Source organism: Calliphora vicina, chromosome 3 (genome assembly GCF_958450345.1).
Source record: "Calliphora vicina chromosome 3, idCalVici1.1, whole genome shotgun sequence".
Classification (NCBI taxonomy): Eukaryota; Metazoa; Arthropoda; class Insecta; order Diptera; family Calliphoridae; genus Calliphora; species Calliphora vicina.
In genome coordinates, this window is record NC_088782.1 from 33,258,633 (window position 1) to 33,286,172 (window position 27,540).

The window sequence follows — 27,540 nt, forward strand, 5'->3', positions numbered from 1 at the left end:
TTCAGATGGATAGTTTTTTTTTAATTTTTTCCATTTTTTTCTTATTCTGAAATTATTTCAGATTATGTAGGTATAAATTTGTTTATTATAATTCAAGTATTATCACTGTTAAGTGATTAACAGTGCTCTGTTAACTGCAAAATGGGCTGAGCTAAAATATGTGGTTTAGGTTTGTGCTAAATAAATTTAAATTTATCTTCACACACATCACTTTATAATGTATACGAATTCACTTGAAAAATACAGCACACTTTAAGGCACTCAGTTGAAGTTTATTCAAATAGCGTCTCTGATAAACTGACTCACGACTGCAACCTCTGCCACTATTTATAACACTGCCATCTGCACTCTAGATTGTTTATTGACTGTCAAAATTCGAATATTCTAGATCTTACTAATACATACGCCATCTGTGGTGTACTTTCTACAATGTTATTTAACTGAATATTCGAATTCGAATACAGCGTTGCCAACCTACGATCAAATCAACTGAAAGCTTTTATTTAATAATGCCCACAGAAATGTTACAGTTTGCTATTACAGCACTGTTATTTGAAAGCATTATGCTACTTTTAAATCAGCCCTTAAAATCGTTATATTTGAATTCAAGTACAATTTCGTAACAATATAGATTGATAACCTTTTCAACAAAAAGAGGAGTTTATACTTTATTTTAGAAATGCATTTTCGAGGAGAAAAAACATGGTTATGATGTGATCACAATGATTGCAAATTATGCACAGTGGGACAGAATCAAACTTTTTGCAAATAATTCTGCCATTTCTAGCTGGATAATCCGATTGGCATGAAACTTCACATAGGCGTAGCAGAGGACTAGACCCCTCAGGAGTGGCGCTACTGGTTCTCAAAGTAACATTTGTAAAGGCTTGGGAATTTTTTGTAAAATTACAATGTCTAATTTAAGTTATAAAAATACTTTAGTTGGACCAGAATAATTTATAAATATTTAAATTTCTTAAATGGACAATACTTTTATAATTTAAGAAAGTATTATCTGTCAGGCCCAATAAGAATCAATGATAAAAAAAAATCCATTTCCTTTTCATTAAAACCTAAGTAAAATTTCTTGAAGCAAACAAATTAAACTCATTTTGACCCTTAATCACCTGCAACAAAAGAGAGTGTCACATTAAACTTTTATTGGCTCTGGTCATAAAATTAGCAAAAACAAACAGAAACTAAAATTTGATAGTAACAATTAAAACACTATTTAAATTTCCTTTAGTTATAAAGATACCGACCGACATCTTTATACAGATTGTTATCAATTCGAAACCAATACATAAACAGAATTACACATTTTTAACGGTCAGTTTTTATGGGCGCGCAATTAAAAAAACGCTTGTTAAGCGAACACAATTATTTGTTTATTAAGCGTCTAAATGAACTGCAACAAAAACACGTTTGTTTCCATTTAACGCCTCGTATTACAAGCTCTCGCACACAATTATACAACAGCCGCATTTGTATAGCCAGGCAACCATGTTTTCAACTGTGTGCTGGCTCTTCTTTGGAGGCATTCTCCCCATTATCATCATCATCGCAGGCAGTTTGCATCTTCTAGATGCACCTCAATTGCGCATGCGCATCATAAATTGTAATAATTGCACTTGTTTGTAATAAAAATATTTTCGCTTCAGAAAAACAAAAAAAACAAAAAAACACTTAAACTAACGACCATTGAACGAAGTTAAATTAGAAACTAAATTGAGAATCAAATTCCAAACCAGTTGTATGCATTTCAGAATTCAGCTGCAACAACACAATATGCATAAAGAAAAACTACTGATTCGAAATTGTTGTCGCTGTCGATCAGCTAAAATGACAACATTAAATCGTAATTTTGAAGGACCATTTACTACATTACAACAGCAACTGTTCGTAGAAGTAAAAAAAAAACTGGTAGAATCGAGAATGCATTCAAATATCAAAGCAAAGTGTGTTCGAGATGGTGTTGGTGGATTCTCTCTTGAAATAGAGTGCTTTAAAAAGTAGTGTAATCTATATATATAAAAATGAAATGGTCCATGTATGTAATGTCATCACGTGAGAACGGCTGCAGCGATTTGGCTGATTTTTCTTTATTCGATTCGAATTTTTTTTAAAATTAAGGCTAAAACCGGTTTTTTTGAGTCCAGTCAACTGTAATAAAAAAAGACCCTAAAGTATGCAGTACAAATTTAGATATTTTATTTGCAAATAAATAAGAACAGACAGGGTTGGAGAAACTTGACGAACTAACATTAGTAAATGCTACCGGGCGAAGCCGGGGCGGTCAACTAGTTTTAAATATAAACGAGTAAGAGTGCTATATTCGGCTGAGCTGTGAATGAAATCCTTCTGATCTTGTTCAGGCATGATCTCAGTAGCACAAATCAAAATCCGGGAAATCAGCAGTATAATGCAGCTCTAATCATACCGAAAGTGGTTCAAATCAAATGTGGTTCAAAATCAAATTGTTGTAACTGCAATTAAATGTTAATACGGCAAGAAATACTCCCGGGAGGAATATAAAAATGAGTGTAACAATACAATTTTAATTTTACACCACTTTTTGTCACACCCTTTCGAAATATCAACATTAACAGCGTAAACTACAAAAAACAACTTGTCAATAAAATCTTGTCTATTCGATTTTACACATGCTTGATTTTTGTAGCTTTTTTTTTACTTTTTTGTTTTTGCGCCATAACACATTTGGACAGCCTCATGCTGGGCCAAAGAATTTTTCTATAAAGAAGAGAATGTTCATGTTATTTGCAGTATGACAAGCAAAAATTCTCTAGCAAGAGAGTAAGTAGTAGAGGGGGGAAGCTACAAAATCAAGTGAAGATCAAGTGTAGATCAAGTACAGAGTGCCATAGCGAAATACATATGTATGCAACGATCACAGTTTTTTTTTGTGTTTATTTTGTATACAATTTGTAATCGATAATGTTTTTGTTAACATTTTGTTGTTGTTATCGCTAATGTGTTGCTATTACTGAGTATGTGTTAGATACTAAAAAGTTTTACCGCTATTTGTTGGAATTTTAATGGCCAATTTTTATGATCCCCAGTTGGGAATCGTTGTTTAATTAAGAAAAATTTTAATTTTCAATTAAAACCAGACAATTTGTATGCAAATCTTAAAATTTTATTTATAAAATGTAATTAAATTCAAGGTGTTTGTGAATGCTTAAAATAATTGTCAAACTTTTGTAAGCAAGTGTTTTGGAAAAGAGAAGGATAGAAGGTTAGGTGAAAGGTTATATCTTCTATATATATAAAAATGAAATGGTCCATGTATGTAATGGCATCACGTGAGAACGGCTGGATCGATTTGGCTGATTTTTTTTATTCGATTCGAAATTTTCAGGAGATGGTTTGTAAAGAAAAAAAATTCAAAAATTCCTGATAAAACTCGGAATTTTTTTTTGAGTCCTGTCAACTATAATAAAAAAGCTCCCTAAAGTATGCAGTACAAATTTAGATATTTTATTTGCAACTAAATAAGAACATACAGGTGTATGTGGGTTGGAGAAACTTGAAGAACTAACATTAGTGAATGCTACCGGACGAAGCCGGGGGGTCAACTAGTTTGCAATAAATAAAGAGAAAGATCAAATACACCCAGAGAAAAATATAGTTCTTTATGTTTACAGTAACTATTTCCACACTTTTAGAAGTTTTTTTTATAACAATATTATAGTCACTATTAACCCAAGTATTATTTGTTTTTTTTTGATCAAGTTACCTTTGAAAAGTATGTCAATTATGTTAATTTGTTGTTAATCTGATGAAAATGAGTGACGAGAAAAAAGTGCGTACTAAAATTATTAAATATTTTCAACAAAACCCAACTTGGTCCTGCAAAAAGTTGGCCAAACAATCAAAGGTCTGTCGTCAAACTGATTCCAATGTTAATAAACAGTATCGGGAGAACTTGTCCGTTGATAGAAAACCTGGTTCAGGTAGAAGGAATGGTCTACATGATGTTTCTAAAGCCAATACACATCGGGTAGGAAACAGTACGGTTAGCTCAGTACTCGGACTATTTGGTACGAAAAGTTAAAGCCAATGCTGGTTTAAAAACATACAAGACACAAATAGTTCCTGACTCTGCTAAAAATTTAGAGTCCAAAGTCATAGAACGGAAGTTGAAGTCTAGTTTTATAAAAAACAAGTAAGAGAGCCATATTCGGCTGTACCGAATCTTGTATACCCTTCACCAAATTATACTTCAAAATAAAAATTTTAAATATTTTTAGGTAAACAAAATTTATTTTTTTTCCAGTTTCCAGGGTCGGAAAATTATATTGTGGAAATTACAAACGGAATGACAAACTTATAATGGAACGCATAATGGATGACGAAACGTATGTTCTGGAAAATATTTCGCAGCTTCAAGCTGATGCTCGACGGAATACTGTAGAAAAGTTTAGGACCCAAAAGCAGACAATTTTCCCAAAAAGTTCTTGCAAAAGAAGCCAAACATTTGTTACAAAGGGCTCCATAAATACCGAATTTTACATCAAGGAATGTTTACAAAAGAGGATGCTTCCATTCATAACACTTCTTAATGTGTCCACTTATTTTTGGCCTGATTTGCCATCCTGTCACTATGATAAGCAAGGTCTTAAGTGGTACTAGAACAATAATGAGGTATTTGAACCAAGAGAGGCAAATCCTCCAAACTGCCTGGAGCTAAGGTCAGTGGAGAAATATTGGGCTCTTGTTGAAAGAGAATTGAAGAGCACAACAAGTAAGAGAGCTATATTCGGCTGTGGCGAATCTTATATACCCTTCACCAAATTATACTTCAAAATAAATATTTTTAGGTAAAGAAAATTAATTTTTTTAGCAGTTTTTTCATTTTTTGGAGAACATTTTTTTAAATTTAAATTTTTTTTAAAAAAATTTTTTTTTTCATTTTTTTTTAATATTTTAGCAGTTTTTTCATTTTTTGGAGAAAATTTTTTTAAATTTAAATTTTTTTTTAAAAAAATTTTTTTTTCATTTTTTTTTAATATTTAGCATAAAAAAACTTTTTGTGAAAAAAAAATCGGATTATAAAATAATTTTCCGATTTTGACCCATTGTAGGTCAGACTATGGTTTTATATATGTCATTGCAAAGGTCTTTGAAATATCTATCATTAGATATCCATATTGTCTATATTAATGACTTAGTAATCCAGATATCGGTCAAAAATAGGTCAAAAATCGAGGTTGCCTTGGTTTTTTCCTCATATCTCAGTCATTTGTGGACCGATTTTGCTGATTTTAAATAGCAAACTTCTCGAAAGCATGTCCGACAGAATTATTGAAGATTTGGATCCCGAAGATATCTGGGGTCTTCAGAAAATTGATTGCAACAGACAGACGGACATGGCTTAAATATATATATTCTGGTACCTCTATCTATAAGGATCCAGAATATATATAATTTATGGGGTCGGAAATGTAAAATGTAGAAATTACAAACGGAATGATGAAGGGTATAAAAAAGGTGGTCGATTTTAAATGGAGATGGACCACATGTTCGAACAAAGTGCACTATAAAAACCTTAATGAAAGGGTTTACTGAAAAAATGTATAAAAATTCATCACTATTGATTAGAACTATAAAAATAATACTTTTTTAAGCTATAATAATAATTTCGATTAAATAAAATAAAAAATCAAAACTGTAAGTTTAGTGGTTTCTATTTTATTAACATTTATGTTAAGATTTTTTCGTTCTCACTCCTTAATATGTTAAAGTTACGATTCCAATGATTGTTCCAATCATATATATGATTGTAGTAAATAAATATATGTATGTGATCTCAGATTATTATAACCATTTCATTGTAATCGTAATTTTAACATAGTATAGTTGCCACAATCATATAAATAATATTGTAAATATTTTTTAAAAAATGGTTGCGGTAAACACGTACAACAGCATTTTTCCTCTGCGTGTAATAACTATGTACCAACAAAGTAATTTGGTAGATAAAGGTTGGACCAGGGATCTTGAAATGATCATCTGATCTAAAATATTTTTTTTTTCATTTTGAAGATTTACCCTACAAATTGATTTCCTTATTAAACAATTAATATTATAGCTACCCAATTATAGGCATTTCTTTCTTAACATGATTACTTATCATTTAATTTTAAACGATCCGATTGTATAACGCACATTAAATTGCGTTGCGATCATTAGCAGTTTCCTGAACTTGGAAAATTCCCATTATACTTGGGCATGATAAATACTTTAGTAACTCCTACTAAAAAAATTAACAGTTAATAAACACTTTCTTTCAATGATTAAACACAAAAAGAAGACAAAAAAAAACTGAATGATTTTGTAACAAATAGACTTCAGGCATGAAATGTTGTCTTTTCCTACTCTGTCGATTATCAAGTCATATCGTGCCTGCTGCATGCTGGAATACTACGTAGTGTGTGTAATAAATTCAGCAATAAATCCTAATTGTGAATGATTATGCAATCAATTGTCACCAAAGCCTAAATGCCATGTTGTAGTTATTGCTGCTGCATTTGCAGTTGTTGTTGCTGCTGCTGTTGTTGTATTTATTTGTATTATTGCCATTGTGTGGCAGCAAGCAACAAAATTTCCCACATACGATAAACGAAATAAACCTGAAAATTGTTGACAAACATTCAGAAACAGGAATTATTATTTTACTACTATTTATTCGTTTCGTTTCGTTTTTTTTTTTGTACCATAAAGTAATTTAACAAAACATTTACTGCATACAGGGAAGTATGCTGAGCAATATGTAAGTAAATACGTGTCCGAGGCAAGAAGGTGTTGCATAGTTTATATTGTTGTTCTTTTCACTGATGCGGCTGGGTATTATTTGTGATTTTTTGTTTGTTTCCAAATTGTTGATTGCATCGAAGCATAACTAAAGAAAAGTACCAAATGTTGCCACTGCATCGAATGCTTGATTCGTTTGTTTTTTACATTTATATAGATTTTACAAGTACTACTACTATACATTACTTCTACCCGTAACAGATAGTTATTCATAATCAACTTCTCTATATATTGTAGATACAATGTTTAGGCCAATAAATCATTGCTACGCAGCATTAACCCGGCAATTCCCATACCCTCGCCAAAGGGAGAAACAATTTGTTTTTATTAAAAATAGTAAAAATACGTCTAGTTTACACTATAAATAAGTTTAAAATAAAAAAAAATATAGGTAGTTGCGATTTTATAGCGGGGTCACCAATAGGTGACACTGGGCAGAGAAAAAATAATTTTCTAAAAATACTTGCTGATATTTTTAGCCTGAATATCTAGCAGTATTTATTAAAAAAAAATATTGTGGTACTTAACCGTTTGGCATTTTTATAACAACTTTTTTATCACAGGACACACACCAGTATGTTAAAATCAAAAACACTGCTTAAAGATTTTTAAAAATCCCATAGTTAATAAAATTCTAGCGTTGCCAAAATAAAATCAGATATCTGTCTGTATATTGTCTGTATATAAATAATATCAATATTTATCAGTGATATTTGTTTCTATGTTTAAAACTACCGTTAATGTTTGTCACCTGTAGGTGACACTGGGAATTGCCGGGTTAATTTAAAAGTTTTTTTTTTTGCTGCTGTGGCTTTTTCGTTTATAACGCCTGCATCTAACAGCCAACACCAACTAACTACACAGCGCCATTATTATCATCATGCCTTATTATTAGTTGTATTAATTCATGTATGTCGTTGTGCCACTACAATGACACACAGTGGAACAAAAGTAGAAAACAATTGATTCTTTTTAACTTTAATTTAACTGATTTTCCTAATGCAATCATCAACAAAGTTTCGTGAAGCTCTTTAAAAATCAAATTTATGGCATACAATTAAATGCCAATACTGCTATAACTGATATTTCAAGATCTTAGTCGTGATATACATTATCATATATTAGCTGAAACCCTGCCGACTTGGAAGAGTTTATTCCCTTCTGATATCGCCCTTTTGATATTTACTTGTAAAACTGCTTTTACTGAACATTCTAGTAATCGTCTCCACAGTCAAAAGCGTCGAAGTTATGGTAAAAAACCTATGCAATATGCTGAACTGTCTGGTCAAAGAATGACTCATAACAACATCAAGTACTACGTTAAATAGTTGTAGGGAATTATTGAAACTAACTGTCCGACCTAAATACACTAATAACAGAGTAAGAGAGCTATGATCCAGTTTAGACCCATACAAATCAAATACCGGTGAATCTACAACATAATGAATTTATCGTTGAATTTACCTCTCCAGAGGGAAATACCTCTTATGAATCACTGAACCTTGGTCATCAATTTAGCGACGAAGAAATTCGGTCGAAGCACATTGGGTATTGGGCTGTTATGTATTATTGACAAAGCTTTTGGGAAGAACTTCGTTAGTTATTTTTAAAAACGCAAACTTTGGCTAATGTTTTGAAATTGGCCTTAGATACAGGCAGTTTGGAGGATTTGCCTCTATAGGTACAAATAACACATTATTGTTCCTGTACTACTCAAGACCTTGTTTACCATAGTGACAGGATGCCAAATCAGGCCAAAAATAAGTGGACACATTAAGAAGTCTTATAAATGGAAGCATCCTCTTTTGTAAACATTCCTTGATGTAAATTTCAGTATTTATAGAGCTATTTGTAACAAATGTTTGGCTTCTTTTGCCGCAACTGCATATTGCTTGCCATGCCAAGAACTTTTTGGGAACATTTTCTGCTTTTGGGTCCTAAATTTGTTTGAGCCTTGCATGAGCATTGGTTTTAACTTTTCGTACCAAATAGTCCGAGTACTGAACTAACCGGACTGCTTTAATACCGGATGTGTTGGGAGCTCTTTTGAAAAAGCTTTCTATTTTTTTGGCTTTAGAAACATCATGTGGACCATTCCTTCTATCTGAATCAGGTTTACTAACAACGGACAAGTTCTCCCGATACTGTTTAACAACATTGGAATCAGTTTGACGGCAGACCTTTTGATTGTTTGTAGGACCAAGTTGGGTTTTGTTGAAAAATCTCTATATATGTAACAAGCAAGAGACCTATATTCGGCTGTACCGAATCTTATATTCCCTTCACCAAATTATACTTCAAAATAAAAATTTTAAATATATTTAGGTAAACAAAATTTTTTTTTTTTTCCAAAGTTGTTTTTTTATTTTTTGGAAAAAAAATTTTCGTATTGTTTTTTTAATTTTTTTTTAATATTTTGGTTAAAAAATATTTTTTCCGATTTTGACCCATTGTACGTCCAACTTACTATGGTCGTATATTCGTCGTTGAAAGGTCTTTGAAATATATATCATTAGATATCCATATTGTCTATATTAATGACTTAGTAATCCAGATATAGGTCAAAAATAGCTCAACAATCTCATCCATTTGTGGACCGATTTTCTCGATTTTAAATAACAACCGAGCCGGAAGAATTCCGGAGATATTAATGTATGAATCGTGTATGTAAGTTATTTGGGGGCTTCGGAAAGTTGATTTCAACAGACAGACATGGCTTAATCGACTTCGCTATCTATAAGGATCCAGAATATATACACTTTATAGGGTCGGAAAATTATATTGTGGAAATTACTAACGGAATGACGAACTTATATATATACCCTTCTCACGAAGGTAAAGGGTATAAAAATTGATGTTTGTATGTGGGTATGTATGTATGTTCCGAATGAACTCAAAAACGGCTGAACCGATTGTGATGAAATTTTCAGGGAATCTTCAGAATAGCCTAGCGGGTGACACTGTCAAGTCAGATTTTTGACGGAATGGCGTGGCAAAATTTTTATACTACACCGCTAATGAAATAAACAAAGATTATTGTATAATTGTTAATATTCAATTCTTATAGATAGTTTATTTAGTTTCTTATATACAGGCTTACAAGGTCAGTGATGTTGTAAAAAAAAATTAAAGACATTTTTTATTTCCAAACACTTCCTTCAAAATATCCAAAAGTACAACACATGCTTTCAAATTACGTCGGTTTCATGGCCACCTATAAAGTTCAAGGCCAAATGTACCACATAATTGGATCATTGCTCCCGCTTAAAAGGGGGTCAGACGGCATGTATTGCTTGTGTTTTGTGCAATGTATTGGGACATTTTTCCATATGTAAACATATACATACCGTGTGATCCATATAAAACTTTGTGTATGTAAAATACATGTGTATTACTCGTGGCATTTTTGGCAATTAGGGCATGTTCTATTTTCGTGTGTATAACAGTGTTGTATTTTGAAATACAACACTGCGTGAGTGCAAAACTAAAAAACCTAACAAAAAAGAGTAAGGAAAAATCATATCAAAATAAATTTCATTGCCTTAAATATATTTATTGTGATTTAAAAATGTTTTAAATAAATATATTGTTAAAAACAACAAACATATAAACTAATAGAGGTTATGTCACATGCAATTACATATGTACGTTTGAACGTGGAAATTATGAATCGTATGTATAACGTGAATTTTGACATACACATGGAATTCAATATGTATCGAATACATGTCCCATTACACAAGCAATACATGCAGTCTGACCCCCCTATTAGCAATAACGATACGAAGTTCCTTCAAATTTATTTCACTGGAAATTAAGCTACAGAAGTCGAAACAATTGTCGGACGTCGCAAATGGAAAAATTCCAATTGATCTCTCCACAAATGAGATTTCAATCCCGGACTTCTGCCAAATGCAAAGGAATATTCAAGACGTATTCCCAAGTCTTACAACCAACTAGAACAATTCGGATTGGCTGTGGGAACATGCAATTTTGCCACCAACAAATTATGAAGTTAACAAGCTCAATAAGCAAATACAATTGAAACTGTCTGGCGAAACAATAAAATACAAATAGATTGACACAGTAATGAACGAAGAACAAGCCGTCGATTATCCTACTGAATTTTTGAATTCATTGGAACCAGCCGGAATGCCACCACATGTAATAACATTGAAGTTTGTATCACCGACTTTGTCCGACACTGTATATTGAAATCGAGATGCAATATAAAACAGATGCTTTCTAAGGGCCAGCAACGCGGACCGGGTGCAGCTAGTATTTAATAATTTTAATACTCACATTTTTCTCGTCACTTATTTTAATCAGATTAACAACAAATGAACGTAATTGACATTAAAAATAATAACTAACATACTTTACAAAGATAACTTGATCCAAATAAAAATCAAATAACACTTGGGTTAAAAGTTCTAATGAAAAACCTGTTAAGGTTTTTTCGAGCTCAGTCCTTAAAGCAGAGTTTTTCTACTAGACAATGAAACTGCACTACAATGCCTGGCTATGTGCTTATATAAACTGTTATGATAAGAATAAGATTTTTCGTTCGGCCTTAAATTTGAACTTCCTTCATTAATTTTTGTCGAAGCTACTAAAAGGCAACCATGCGAGAAGAAAATGAAGAGGAGGGTGAGACCATTTTTCATTTTCTTTGTCATTGTCCGGCATTAGCTTAAGGTTTCTGGGACATCGTTCCTTAAATAGTCTTCCTGAGCACTCGGACATGAGGCTAGAGTGCATTAATACCTTTATCAGCAATAGCAATTGGCTAATAAAGTCAAACACGGGAATCTATGAGGAGAGACCTAATAACCGTCAATTGACTGTTGCCTAGTAATATTCTCCTCTGCTCTCTTTTTCGGAACTTCTTCCTCTTCACTTTTCAAAATCTTTATCACATCTAACTGTCCCCTTTTATTTTCTATCGTCCCTCTTTTATATCTTTTTACTATCATTCAACTACTGCCTGGACCAACGTGTGCTGCTCTTCTTTCCTGTCTCCACTTCGCGGCTGGCTGGAAACCTAACTTACTAAATGGAGAAAAAGAAGGAGTTGGCATGAAACCTAACATGACCTTATCCTTAATTGGGTATATGTAATAAAGACATTTGGCTACTCTTTCATGTACGAAAATAGACACCATTACCCATGTTCTGTAACTTGAGAGAAGTTTTTAACAGAATGAAAATCTTGTTAGTTTCCTAAATCAACGATTTAGCTTTAAATTGTGCAACTTTAAAACTGCACTGTGTCTGTTAACAACTGACCCAACATTATCATACTAACCTTGCTTCTAATTTACTATCACTTTTTTTCTTTCACCATGACATCCCACTGTGCAAACACCTCTACAAGTACTTTAACATGAAAGATACGAGTACACATACAAATGTTACAGTAGCAACAGCCACAGCATAGTTAGTTAATAAATAGCAATAATTGCTATTGTTGCTGATATTGTAGTATTTTAGGCCTTTTGTTTTATTATTTTGTTGTTCTTGTTTTTCACTCTCTGCAACTAATTAATCTGCAACTATTCGTATGTTTGTGGGCACATTTTTCAGTTAATGTTTTACTACAGGCGCTGTTGTTGCTATTATATTTATTATTAACAATATTTACAACAATTACCAGCAGCACTATGTATAAAAACGACGACGACGAGATGGCTGTTAATTACAGTAGTTAACGGTTTTTATTAATTTGCTTCTTTTTTTTGTCTAAAGTCGTAACACGGTGCTTGCGTTGTTGTGCAGTTTGTGTGAGAGTGTGAGAGAGTGTTTTAATCAATTTTCCATTGTCGCCTATTTTTGTGTGTGTGAGAAAATTTTATATTGTACCAATAATTTTTTAATAAATAATAAAGTTTTTTAATTAATTATTAATTAGGTTTAAATTTATGTAAAAGTTTTCAGTAACTTAATTAAGTTTAAATGCAAACGGCAACCTCTTGGGAATTCATTCAGTTATTTGTGAGATAATCGTGATTGTTTTAACACAATAACATAGTTTTATGAGATTATGGTTGAGAGATGCAGGGGTGAGGAGAGATCATTTAGTTAGTTGGTAATTGATAAGCTACATATATTACTTCTATACAAAATTACTTATATATCAAATGTCGAACTGTACACTTGCTCAAAACATGGAATATCACTTAAATGTGGCCATACGATCTGATTGACAATTACATGCACTATTTATGATCTAATCACTTGGGGAAGCTTATCAGTCCTATAGTGACACCTGAATAAGTACCAGAAAGATAAATCATGTGTACCTCTTCTTCATATGACAGCTTCCATAAGAAAGATCTACTACAACTCTTAAAATATAGCATCATGGAGGCGGTGATTACCAGTAAATTTCATGCAACGAGATTTGGATTGTACAACAGTGACTTCTGCAGGAGTTTTCATAAAATAGTATGAAACTATTTTTCACTTTCTGTGCCATTGCTCGGCATTAGCATTCATGTAGTCTCTAAAGACAATCTAGACTGCACCCAATCGTAAAGATTCAGATGAATCCTTTACTTGTAAGATAAGAGCTAATTACATGGTCGATCTCTTTATCCAAGTATAAGTTCTCCTCCTATCCAATGAGTCCGCAATACAGTAATCGGGTAAAATTATGTGATATGGCACCCAGAAGAGTTCGACAACCGAATAACTATATAGTACATCTCGTTGTGTAGCCTGTCTAACAGTAAACTTTTAGAAAAACCTTCGAATCGACTACCAAATTAATTATTTTGTGAGTCAATATTAATAATTTGAAGTCGACCACATTTTTTAAATGCTCCCATAAAAAGCATTTCTTCATGGATTTTAAAAAATGCGCTTCTTAAGGTAGGGTCACACATGACAAATATTTGACGAAAAAGACGTAACCACTTAATAAAATATATTTGAATTCTTTTATTTATTCCAAAAACTTACTTTAAATTGGATGATTCAAAAACAAAAAAAATAGTTTTAGTTTATTTTTTGATGCTGTTTGATCTTACAAAACAATTGTAAGAGAAAAAACGTCAAACAAATTTGTACTAAAAAAAGTGGTTACGCTTTTTTGAGAAAATATTTGCCATGTGTGACCCTACCTTTAAATGCATTAGTCTAAAGGAACAAACGATCAATTGTAAGTGAGAAAACAGCCCATACAATAAAGAAATCACCAACTACATATCCCAACGAATTGGAGTCTTCAGTAAAGGGATCGCTACAAAAACTAATTTACCAAAAAATGTAAAGGTTTTAATAATCGGGAAATTCGGGAACATTACGTCGTCAACCAAGTATATGCTCACATCCACTACTAATCCGCAAAATTTGCTAATACAACAGAAAGTATAATGGCAAGAGATCAAGGAACTATTTATCGCTATCGAATAATACCATTGTATTAACACAGCGTGCATATCATCGTCATTTTAATAAACCATTTGATTGCAAATTTTTGTCAACATGGGTCTTTAAGAACCCTTCCTGGTGCCGGAAGACCACCTACCGTGAAAACTGTTCAAAGTATTGAACGTGTACGGGAGAGCGTACAGCATGGGACTATCAAAAAGTAGACGTTCAACACAATTTGGGCTATCAATTTTGAGTACATTAGAATTGTTCCCAAGTTCAACTTGAGCAAGAATTGAAGACGACAGACTACCATCAGATCTGGGCTACGGAGAATCCAAGAACAATTCGTCAGCGACAATTACACCGACTTACAAAAGTGTAATGTTTGGTGCGGTCCGAAAGGATTATTGGCACATATTTTTTTAAATGACATTAGTGTTTCAATCTCTGTCAACGATGGTGCATATCGGACGATGTTGGAAAATTTTGTTAGGCCAATTGTGGAAAACCATCCAAACTTGTGGTTTAAACATATTCGGCTAACGCATTATTTCGCACACAAGAGATTTTAACTTTCCTTTACGTTCACCGGATTTAACAGTTCCTGACAGTTTTATTTAGGGATATTTGAAAGAAAGAGTGTATGTTAACAAGCCAAGAACCATTCCCCAACTAAAAACCAACATCCGAAATTTTGCGAAATGTTGTGGAAAATATGTTAAAAAAGAAGGTATGTGCGAAGCAGAAAAGGCCATCACTTACAGGATATAATTTTTCAAAGCTAATCATCCTGTATATAAATTCCCTTGGATCCTGTAAGGAGCATAGGGCCACAACAAACTTATTCCATTCAGATCTGTACATCGCTATCCATTCCATCATTCAATGGCATTTCTGGAAATATCGGTTTTCGGAGTGTATGTCCAATCTAGTTCCTCTTTCTTCTCTGTATTTCTACGTGCATTGGTGTTTGATTTGTCCCACGCCCCAGACTGTTGTTTGTTATGGTTCGTGGCCAAAAATATCGAAGACATTTGTTTACGAGGACTCCCGAATTGGTGTCTCGTGAGGCAGTGTTCCAAAGTTCACAACCATATAACATTGGAATTGAAATAGTAATTTTAATAATCGTGATATTGAAGATGATTTTCACTTTCGTGAGCTGACCAAAAGATTTTAAGGCCTTTATATGTCCTAGATAGCGGAAGGTTTCAACTTCTTTTAATACTACATTGTTTATCAGAAAGTGATTTCGGTTTCCTGATTCTCATTACCTTCGTTTTATTTATATTGATTCGGCCCTGCTTTTGCGGCCATACTTTATATTATAATCTGATATTGACATATGCTTCCTATATATCAAACAACAAAAACAAAAACCTAAAAATACTAGACTTACCTTTAAACTATTGTAAGGCCTCTCCACCTTCAATTTAGCCTTAATACCGTCACGACTTTCCTGTTTTTCATCCGGTGGCAATGAAGTCATTGATAAAGAAGTTTTTATATTCGATGCCAAAACATTCGATAATGACGATGATGAATCATGATCACCATTTGTGCCGCCAATAACGACGCTGCTGCAGCTGTTGTTGTTGCTGCTGCTGTTGTTGTTGTTATTGTGGTGGCTGTTGCCGACAAGACATTTGGAAAATTTATTACGTTTTTTCTTTAAAGATGTAGATGCTGATGCATGTAATTGTATTGATTTATTTTCTGGTTTTTGAGGAGTTACAAATTGATTAGATGATAATAATAATGTTGTTGTTGGTGGTGCTGTTGTTGTTTCACATGAATTTGTTGCAATTGTAGTGTCAGTGTTAGCATTAGACATAGAATTGTAGGAAGTAGTTGTAGTTAATGGTGCAGATGTAGAAGAATTCATCGTTGCTGTTGCATTTATTTGTGGTTGAGGTGTTTCTTCTAAATCTTTAGACATGGCCGCTAAATCAGTCTCTTGGTTACTGGTAATAATTGTTGTAGCTGCAGTAGTTGCAGTTTCAGTTGTGGTTGCAATTGTGTTTGCATTTGTTGTTACACTTTGCTCAGTGCTTGTTGCAGTAGGAGTAATTACTTCTTCTTCTGTTGGAATTTCTTCAATATTCGACGTTAAGGAATCCATATTGTGGAATTTTCTTTTAATTTATATAATTTTTCATTTAGCAAATGTTTGTTGTTGGCATTATTTTCTTTGTGTTCTTGTTGTTGGTTCTTACAGCACTGAAACGAAAAGAAATGGAAAATAAAAGGAAAATTAAAATTTATGATTAAAACGGATATTACGTAATAAAATATGGTTGGTTGTTACCTAAAACAGAAGTTACTTGAATTTTAATTAGAATTTAGTGGTTTTTATAAGCGAAGGAAGTGCCCAAGAGAAAACTAAGAACTTGCTACTTCATTTTACAAGTGGCCATTTAAAGCAACACATTGAATGTGATTTATAGTCGCCATAGATATTCTAATTAGCCAGGACTAAGGAACAGGTTGCATGACAGGCTGGCTTATTTGTGTGCTTGAAATAAAATACTATATATAAAAATTGAAAAATTGTGGTTTTGTAAGAAAACGTAATGAAAGTATAGATATTATATACATAATTTGATTTACTTGATATGTTAATTTGAAGAACTTTGTTTGAAAAATAGAATTTTCTCAATTTAATATAAAATATTATTCTCAAACCTTAAATTAAGGGCCTCATTTTGTAAAACGAAGCGTTCAGAAACGTAAGCAATTTGTATAAAGTATACTGGGAAAAGGGTTGGAAACTTGAATAGTTTTCATACAAAATTTGTTTAACGTTTGTCGTTTCGTTTTATAAAATGAGGCCCTAAATGTTACTTAACGAAAAAATGAGGTTTCTCAATTAAATATCAAACAATGTTTTCAAATATTTATAATATCATTCTGAAACAATTTAGATTAGAAGTAAGGGTTTATAACAAAGAAACAAAGATGTCTGCCTTCAAACTGTTTTCAATGTAATTATGGAATATCAAGGCCAAAATCTCCAGGAGGAAAGCAATCCGATTGACCTAATCTTTGCTTTGACTATTTGGTACGAACGGACGTTTGCCATACCAGAGAACGAGAAAAAATAAAATAGGTGTATAATTTTTTAAGCAAACAGTACATTTTTACTTATTCTAGCGTTTTGTATTAAAATCTAAATTTTCATGAAAAGTGGACTTAGCACTTTTGCCCACTAAGCTATCGATATCAAAGTGCACAAGAAAACACTTTTATTTTAAAGTGCTACGATAGGAACCTTATTTTTTTACTGGGATATTATCGCTAACGTTAACATTGCATTTTTCCGCTTCATAATAGTCCACAAAAATTCGATCAATATAATAGACAAAACCATAGAGACAGACAGACAAAGACGTTCCAAACGGCACTCTTACCACGGTGTCGTTATTAACACTTTTTCGTGTGTATTGTTTAGTAAATGTTGGTATTTTTTAAGCATTTCCTTTATTTTCTAGCAAATAAGTAAAATGTCTCTTTCTTCTAGGTATGAATTTGATAGCCGCATAAACACTTTTTGAAATGTTTATGGTTTTAGAAACCTAAACACTCTAAAGTTATTAAATTACTACCATCACATACCAAACAGCACTATGTACTCCATGGCTGTCATTCATTACATTACCACCACCATTATGATCAAGAAATAAATGTTGGTTTGTAAGTGTCTGTCTGCTACTACTAGTACTAAATGGTTAAGACACTGTGTTTAAACACTTATGACAAGCATTAAAAGGTTTTTAAACACACAAACCAACTACAAATATCGACAATATTAACAACTATCAAGCCAAGACCACCAGCTCACTGCCCCTCAAAACCCTCTGCCACTTTTTTAGGGGATTTCAGTTTTATGAATTAGAAACATTTACACGTACGTTAAAGTTTAGGGAACGACGACAAAGTGAGTGAATACTCATATTGGAAATAATCGTTTAAGCTCCCTTAAAAATATTATTGCCCAACAAGACAGACAGACAGCCTGCCTACACACAATTTAAAATATTGCAAATTTTTATTGTTTTCCATCATGGAGTGAGTATTGAATTGGTAAAGAAGGGTTGGGTATTTATTAAATTGCGAATGTTTAACATAAAATTAGAATAATTTAATCGTTACAAAAGTTGGAAATTCTATTTTAGATAAAATTACTTAAAATGCTAGGATGATTATGTTGTTCACAAATGATTACATACAATGGCGACTTAAAGACGAGGAATTTGTAGGCTCTCTAAAACAAAAGTTTATTATGTTAATCCCCTCCCAGGAGTATCCAAATTCAATAACAAATTCCTATAATTTAAAACCATTAATGCTTATCTTAATATTTTCTAATCCTCAATTTGTTCTACTAGCTCTCATTATCATTTGATGTCTGCAAAACATCAAAATGTTGCAATTATCGCTTGACAAACTGTTATATCAAGTCGACCATAGTTTCGAGTCGTACTCCCATAACCTTTTTGTGTGTCTTCGTTAAAGACGTTTAAAACTTAAACAAAAACTAAACAGCAGCAGCAAAAACTAAAACTGAGGAAGAAAAACAAAACAACAAAATGGTAAAAACTACAAAATTAAATGCAAATTTACCTTGGCTGGCTGGCTGAATGACTGGCTGGCGGCTACCGTGTCTCAAGAAAATTTAACAGACAACCAAACAATCAACCATGCAACCAATATTCATTTACCCCAAAGTACAAAGTAAGTAAAACAAAAACAGTACTCTATGGTTTAAATGCCCTACATTAGGTGTTGCCATTACGGATATCGGATGGCACCGAAAACTTCTGTGATACAAATTTTTAATATCCCAGCAAAACGCGTTGACTCTAATTTCTGAGACAAGGTACAAACCTTCACAGCAACAAAGTAACCCATTTAAAGCTAGATTTCACAGTAATGGCGAGAATACACCATCTTGAAATTTTCCATAAAATCAGGGAAAATGTTGAAATAGTTTTGTCTTCAATTATGATCGAATGATCCTATTCCAAAGTGAATTCCCTACGATGTCAGTATTAGATCATTCAAGAACTTACTTGTACAGAGCTCAACAGACACAAGCTGTCACGATGTTTTTTTGAAGCACTTTCAATATTAAGAAAGGTCAAAAAAATATAGTTTTTGTTCTTTAAAAACTTATAAATAAATCCTAGGAGCGAATATAAGGAGTGAGATCGAAAAAATCTTAACATACAGAGAGCCTCAAAAGTCAGTAAACACCAATGATTTTTTTGATTTTTTAACATGAAAATCATTATAGTCCAACTTAAATCTTTTTTTTCACAACCGAATCTATTATTCAGCCCAATTTACACAAACCGAAACTTTTAAATTGTAATTGATGGATAGATTTTAGGATTTTTATTGTCTTAAAAAAATCAAATAATTTGTGATGTTCAATCACTTTTGAGACTCTCTGTACATACAGTATTGGCCATAACTAAAGCACCCCCTCAGAAATTTTTTTTCATATTTTATTTTTTTGTATAAAAACAAAGTTTTAAATATCTCTTAGGTATTATTTTCATTTATTAATATGTTTATTATTGATAAACAAATACTTTCAAAGTTAACCTTTCTATAAGAGGTAACTTCAGGTCTCTTCACCATACAAGATATTATGTTTTTTATTAACGGCTTGAAATAAATCGTGAAAATTTCCGATCCTTATTTGGGCAATTTTCACGCTTTATTTTCGTATTAACAATGTGCTACATGTTGTCAATAGGATTGAGATCGGGAGATTGACCAGACCAATGAATAACTTGAACCATATTGCTCTGTGGCCAAGTCTTATAAACTTTGGTGTGCTTAGGATCGTTAACCTGTTGGAAGCTCCCAATAAGTGGCATCTCTTCACTGGCATAAGACAACATTACATCTTTCAATACATCACGGTACATGAACCGATCCATAATCCCATCAATTTTATGAATTGGCCCGAATCCTTGACCATAAAAGCAACCCCAGACCATTACATTGCCTCCTCCATGTTTAATTGATCCTTTGCAATACTTAGGATTCAGTCTTTCTCCTTTTGGTCTGTGTACACGCCTTATTCCAGCGGAACTTTTTATGTTGTATTTGGATTCGTCATAGAACAGTACTGTCTTCCATTTTGGACACTCCAGTCGATGTGGGCTTTGGCAAACTTCAGTCTAGCTTTATTGTTCTTAGCTGATAGAAATGTTTTTTTTTTGTTGGTCGTCGGCTGAATAATCCGGCTTCTACTACTCTTCAACAGATTGTTCTTTCGCTAACGCATAATCTTAAACTTGTTCTTACTTGACTAGCTGATGCTGTAGGATCTTTTTTATTGCTCTTTTGATTAAGAAATCATCAAATCGTGTGGTTTTACGCGGACGTCCTCCAGTATGCACCGGCGATATGCGACCAGTCTGCAAAAACTTTGAAATGAGCCTGGAAATAGCTGATCTATTAATTGAATTTTGTTTACTCAGTTCATGTCGTGATAAGCCCGTCTTCCAGTCTTCAATAACTTTAAATTTAAATTCAATGGAGTACTTGTTCCTTGTCATTGTTTTTTTTTTCACAATAAACTCTATAAAACTAAAATTATACACAATTTTAAATGCATTCGTTGTGATTCCCATTAACTCACATTGCAAATATGCAGTAGCGTGGTCAAATATTTAAACATCTTATAAGAGGGTGCTTTTGTTTTGACCGTCGAGTTTTGTGTATTCCATTGAGGGGGTGCTTTAGTTATGGCCAATACTGTAAATGTTTTTAAAAAAGAAACCACTAAACCTACAGTTTTAATATTTTTTTATATGATTGAAATTATTATTACAACTAAAAAACATATTATTTTTAAAGTTCTAATCAATTGTGATGAATTTATGAAACATTCCCGAAAACCCTTACATTAAGATTTTTATAGAGCTTTCTGTCACTTTGTTGGTAGACCATGACCATCTCCGTTTAAATTCTACCTTTTTGTGCTCTTCAATACTCTTTTAACAAGAGCCCAATTTCTCTCCATTGGCCTTAGTTCCAAGCAGTTTTAAGTTTTGCCTCTTTACCACATTATGTACCTCTCAATTCTTTGCGTACCATAGTGACAGGATGCCAAATCATGCCAAAAATAGGTGGACACATTAAGAAGTCTTATGAATGGAAGCATCCTCTTTTGTAAACATTCCTTGATGTAAATTTCGGTATTTATAAAACCCTTTGTTGAAACTGCATTCTGTCTTTGGCCTCTAAATTTTTAGCAGAGTTCCTGACAAGAACTTTTTGAGCCATGTATGTTTTTGGTTTTATAAACATCATATGGGCCATTCCTTCTACATGAAACAGGTTTTCTACCAACGTTCAAGTTCTCCCGATACTGTTTAATAACATTGGAATCAGTGAATTTCCTACGATGTCATTATTCGATCGTTCAAGAACTTACTCGAACAAAGCTCAACAAATACTGGATGCCACGATATTATTTGAAGCACCTTTATTTAAAACTTATAAATAAAACCTAGGAGGAACATATTCAGTTCTTTATAAAGACATATTGAGATGAGATATCGATGGTCCCATCCAATTTCTTAAGCTTAAAGAAGGCAAGACTTCTATATTGGTCGTTTGTCTTGGAGTGCAATAATTTGGTGCTATGTATTTGGTTAAAGATCATATTACTATTGAACCAACTACTATCAGAAATAGTAGGATTGTTCGACATGATTTTAAATATTTCGAAACTATCATCCTAAATAGTGTGTTGACACTCCTTATGTAGAGAAGTTTGAATTCGTCTTCAGCTCACAAACTAAAAAGTGTTTTTCTTAAACTATTTGTTTTTATAACAGCCATTCAGTCAGTCATTCATTCATTCACAAAGTTATTTTTCATTTTTTAACCATTTTTTATTTGTGGTCTATTGAGTATTTTAGCAGAAAAAAAAAACAAAACATTAACAACAACAACAACAACAAATGAAAACTCTTTGAAAAAAATAAAACAAAAAAAGTTTGAAATATAACAAAAACCACATTGGTTTAATGGTTGTTAATAAACACATGTGTGTCCCCCAAATGAATAAAATATTAGTTGTTGCTGTTGGATTTTACAAGAAAATAAAACTGAAAACTACAACAGCAACAAAAAAACACATAAGCAATGACTCAAAATCAGTTGTATTTGAAGAAAAAAAATTATTTTTTTTCAACAATTTAATGGATTTGTATTCTGGTTGTTGCCATTTTCAAAGTTTTTGCCACCAATGACATATGATGCATATGAGGCATGCTTACTCACATAAGTACAAGCTACAACAACCAATACACACATTACGTGTAATCGTATGAACCCAGCAAACACTTTAAAATGCAATACAAATGAATTATATAAAAAACTCAGAGGTAAAATAAATGCCCAAATTTATTAAACATTTTAAGAATAATTCTGAAAAAAATCCTCATTTTTTAATTTTTTTCTTCTTTATGTTTGCTGGGTTATTGCCAAACAATACACACATGCCCATCATCACACAGTCTTCTATAGAACATTATTTTAATTTTTTTTTATTTAATTTCGAAAATAAAAAGATTTTTTTAGTTTTGTTTTTGTAAGGATTTTAAGTGTTTGAATTAAAAGCGACAACAGCCCCAACCACAAACAAACGTTTGTTAAATCACAACCGACAGTTAAGTCGTGTATGTCAGTTGAGTCATATTTTGCAAAAAAAAAAAAAATAAAGTTTGAAAGTCTTATCAGATCGTATTAATTCTGGGTTCTTTAATTTTTTGACTTTTATGAAAGACTGTGTGATATTTTTTTTTTATTATTAATATTTGTGTTTGTGATTTTGTGGCAATTAAGTCATAAATCATAGATTGTGAGAGTATTTTTATTAAAGATTTCGATTTCTTTTAGCATAAAGAACATCTGAACACAAAGAATAATAATAATAATGAAAAAGACCTTGAGGAAATAGTTATTTAAACGTTTGTCTAACAAAGCTAGCACTGTGGTTTAAAAGTAGAAAATTATAGTTGGAAATTGTTATAATTCTTAAGATGATCGAAAACAAAACAATTTCGTAATTTGCTAATGATGAAATATATATTTATTCTCACTTTTATGTTTAAATAGGGCTAGACATACATAGTTCTACAATCTTAATTTGGGCTTGTAGGAATCTCCATAGAAGCTCTGCACTTAAAAAATTATCAAGAGAGTCGTAGAAATGATCAATACGTAAGAGTAAGTCACAAAAAAAAGTCGATGAAATGACAGGCACGGACCCAACGGAGGTTGAAATAGGAATCTCCCCCCCAAAACCAGAAAGTTTTGATATAAAAAATTAAGAAAAAAACTAATTTATTTCCCCTCAAATGGTTAGTTGACCTGGATCCGCGCCTGTGAAATGATCAATACAACCGTATCCAAAATGTTTTTTCATATTGGGTGTATGACTTAAATATGATATATTACAATAGATACGAATTGAAGCCGAGAGACCTTGAAAGACCGAAATGATGTTTGAACGCTCTAAAAGAACGACAACCCGAAGATCGACATCAAAGCCAAATATCCAAGCAGCTAAGGTAATTCTCTGTATTTTGTCTGAGCAAAAGTGTCCTATGTATCTATTATGAGTTGCTGAAATCTGACTAGACCATCACAGGGAGCCCGAACCGAATACAACTGATTCGTTTGAATAACAGGTGATAGATGAAAAAATTCGATATTTGGTGGTACATATGAGTGATCACAGATTATTGACCTTTTTCCTCTAGGACCTTTTATTAACGAACTATGAGTGATTTATGATTTTATATATAAAAATCCATATTTGGTGGGAAATACGAGTGATCACAGATTATTGTCCTTTTTCCTCTAGGACCTGTAATTAACAATCTATAAGTGATTTGAAAAATCGATATTTGCTGGGAAAATGAGTGATCACAGAATATCATCCTGTTTCCTCTATGACCTCTTATTAACGATCTATAAGTGATTTTAAAAATCGATATTTGGTGAGAAATGTGAGAGATCACAGATTATTGTCCTTTTTCCTCTAGGACCTCTTATTAACGAACTATATCATCCTATTTCCTCTGGGACTTCTTATTAACGATCTATAAGTGATTTTAAAAATCGATATTTGGTGAGAAATATGAGTGATCACAGATTATTGTCTTTTTTCCTCTAGGACCTCTTATTAACGAACTATAAGTGATTTAAGATTTTTCATATAAAAATCAATATTTGGTTGGAAATATGAGTGATCACACATTATTGTCATTTTTCATCTAGGACCTGTTATTAACGAACTATGTGTGCCTTAAGATTTTTCATTTAAAAATTTATATTTGGTGAGAAAATATGAGTGAGTGATCACAGATTATTGTCCTTTTTCATCTAGGACCTGTTATTAACGACATATAAGTGATTTTAAAAATCGATATTTGCTGGGAAATATGAGTGATCACAGATTATTGTCCTTTTTCCTCTAGGACCTCTTATTAACGAACTATAAGCGATTTAAGATTTTTCATTTAAAAATCGATATTTGGTGAGAAATATGAGTGATCACAGATTATTGTCCTTTTTCATCTAGGACCTCTTTTTAACGATCTATGAGTGATATTAGATTTTATATATAAAAATCGATATTTGATGGGAAATTTGAGTGATCATAGATTATTGTCCTGTTTCATTTAGGACCAGTTATTAACGATATATATCTATAAGTGATTTTAAAAATCGATATTTGGTGGGAAAAATTAGTGATCGCAGAATATTATCCTGTTTCCTCTAGGACTTCATTTTAACGATCTATGAGTGATTTCAGATTTTTCATATAAAAATTTATATTTTTTGGAAAATATGAGTGATCACAGATTATTGTCCTTTTCTCTGTAGGACCTCTTATTAACGATTTATGAGTGATTTAAGATTTTTCATTTAAAAATCGATATTTGGTGGGAAATATAAGTGATCGCATATTATTTTCCTTTTTCATCTAGGACCTGTTATTAACGAACTATTTAAAAATTGATATTTGATGAGAAAATATGAGTGATCACAGATTATTGTGATTATTTGAGTGATCATAGATTATTGTCCTGTTTCATTTAGGACCAGTTATTAACGATATATATCTATAAGTGATTTTAAAAATCGATATTTGGTGGGAAAAATTAGTGATCGCAGAATATTATCCTGTTTCCTCTAGGACTTCATTTTAACGATCTATGATTGATTTCAGATTTTTCATATAAAAATTTATATTTTTTGGAAAATATGAGTGATCACAGATTATTTTAGATTTTTCATATAAAAATCGATATTTGGTGGGAAATATAAGTGATCACAGATTATTGTCTTTATTCATCTAGGACCTCTTATTAACGAACTATTGTCAGAAAAACGCCCAGAATATGCCGCCAGACACGAATCTGTAATATTCCATCATAACAACGCTCAGCCACATGTTAAAATGTTTTTAGAATGATATAGTTTTGCCTAACCCGCTTTATAGTCCAGACCGTGCATAGTCCAACTACTATTTGTTTCGAGCAATGCAAAACGCTCTCTCTTGATACGCTTTACTTTGGTAATAGAATATCCGACATTGAATTGATTCGTTGCCAATCGATTCGGTTGCAGACATAGAAATTTTTAGTTCTATCAACAGAAAGTCAGTTGATAAAGAAGAATTTCGGTTGAAGCAACCAAACTTGTGTTACCCCTTCTACAATTTTGTAGCCACAACTGTAAAATTCGTTCACTAAGATAGAATCATTCGATTGGCAACAAATTCGATTGCTATCACGAATCTGTTTTCTCTGTGCAGTTTGTAAAAAACCCAAAAAGATAAAAAAAACCGTAACCGGGAGAATTTACAACAATGAAAAATCGGTTAAGCTGTTTATGGTTTTGGATACTCTAATGACAATGTTTTGTAATTTCCAGTCTTTTTTTATCTTTTTGAATTTTTTTTTGACATTATAGTTAAAACATTATCTAATCTATAAAAACTTCTTTCCCCATTCAAAACGCGCGCAAATATTTAAATGTTTGTTTTTACCCACATGTTTGTCGTCATCATCTAATGAATTGTTAAGTGTCTTACGACATGTTGCACTAACTTGTTGTATTTTGTCGTTATAGACGTCGTCTTAGACGTTGCACTCACTCATCAGTATGTTTGCAAGTTGATGTTTGGTTTTTTTTGTTTCTAATTTCAATTTAAAGCCGAAAAAAGTGTCATTAATGGCACACGAAACAAACAAAATGGCAAAATATCAAAATAGATTCGTATACACTTTACCTTAACTTGAGATTTTTATTTATATTTTTTGTTTCATTATCGACCAACAATGTGGCTCTGGCTATGAACCAGACGTACAATATATTCAATGTCTTAATGTTTTTTTCTACAGCGCCACCACCGACAGCAGCTAAAAAGTTTATAAAACAATTGCTGGCAAAAACCTATGTTGCACTTAAGACAAAAAAAATTTAAATATTCATGTGCAAAACTGTTGCTGTTAATTGTGACAAAAGGAAAAACTAACGCTAATGGAAAAAATTAAAGACTCTCCGCCTCCTAAAACTGATTTGTGGTGATTCAATTTGGTTACGATATGGTGGAATTATTGTTAAATTTTGTCAAAGATTTAAATCAAAATCGAATAATAGATTTTGTTCTAACTCCTTAGATTAAATAAAAAATGTGTCTTTCAGGAGTATAATGCAAAATAAATCTGAATATAATTACTGAAATCAATCTGAATTGGATAGCAATTTCTATTTTAAGTCCAAGTGCTCATAAATTATGTTTCATTGAAGACAACATTCGTGTTAGACGATCGTCATGAAACAAATCACTTTTTTAGCTCCCATTGTATATCCCGCAAAGTTTGCTGGCACTTTTTCCCTAACATACCCGTCATTAAATCGCTCAATTCCTCATTGAGCGATACAATCTCAACTCGATCTGATCACTTATTTTAACAGTTCCCTTCAACAAACTTCATCTCAAACACCTTCCAACGCAAATTGTGATGGCGTAAATTCCCACCTAAACATGTAAATGGAACAATTAGACTATGAGTTAATGGTAACATTCTGCAAGTTTCGAAAGAAGTCAAATACCTAGACTCTAAGCACTCGCATAAGTGTAGTTCTGAGAGTCGAATGCGAAAAGCAAAGGCCTTTATGTACACAGAGAAAACAGATTCGTGATAGCAACCGAATTTGTTGCCAATCGAATGATTCTACTGAAGTGACAGAATTTTTACAGTTCTGGCTACGAAATTTTGG

General features: G+C 32.3%; 1 protein-coding gene across 2 annotated transcripts in view; it reads right to left on the minus strand.

Moving 5' to 3' along the window:
• The window catches only part of klar (klarsicht), a 465,338-nt gene that overhangs the window by 318,682 nt on the left and 119,116 nt on the right, over window positions 1-27,540 (minus strand). For both annotated transcript variants that reach the window (XM_065503780.1, XM_065503779.1), the window contains exon 4: window positions 15,611-16,431. In XM_065503780.1, coding sequence (XP_065359852.1) covers window positions 15,611-16,333 — 723 coding nt within the window. In that variant the 5' untranslated portion in view covers window positions 16,334-16,431. The remainder of the gene's footprint in view (window positions 1-15,610; window positions 16,432-27,540) is intronic.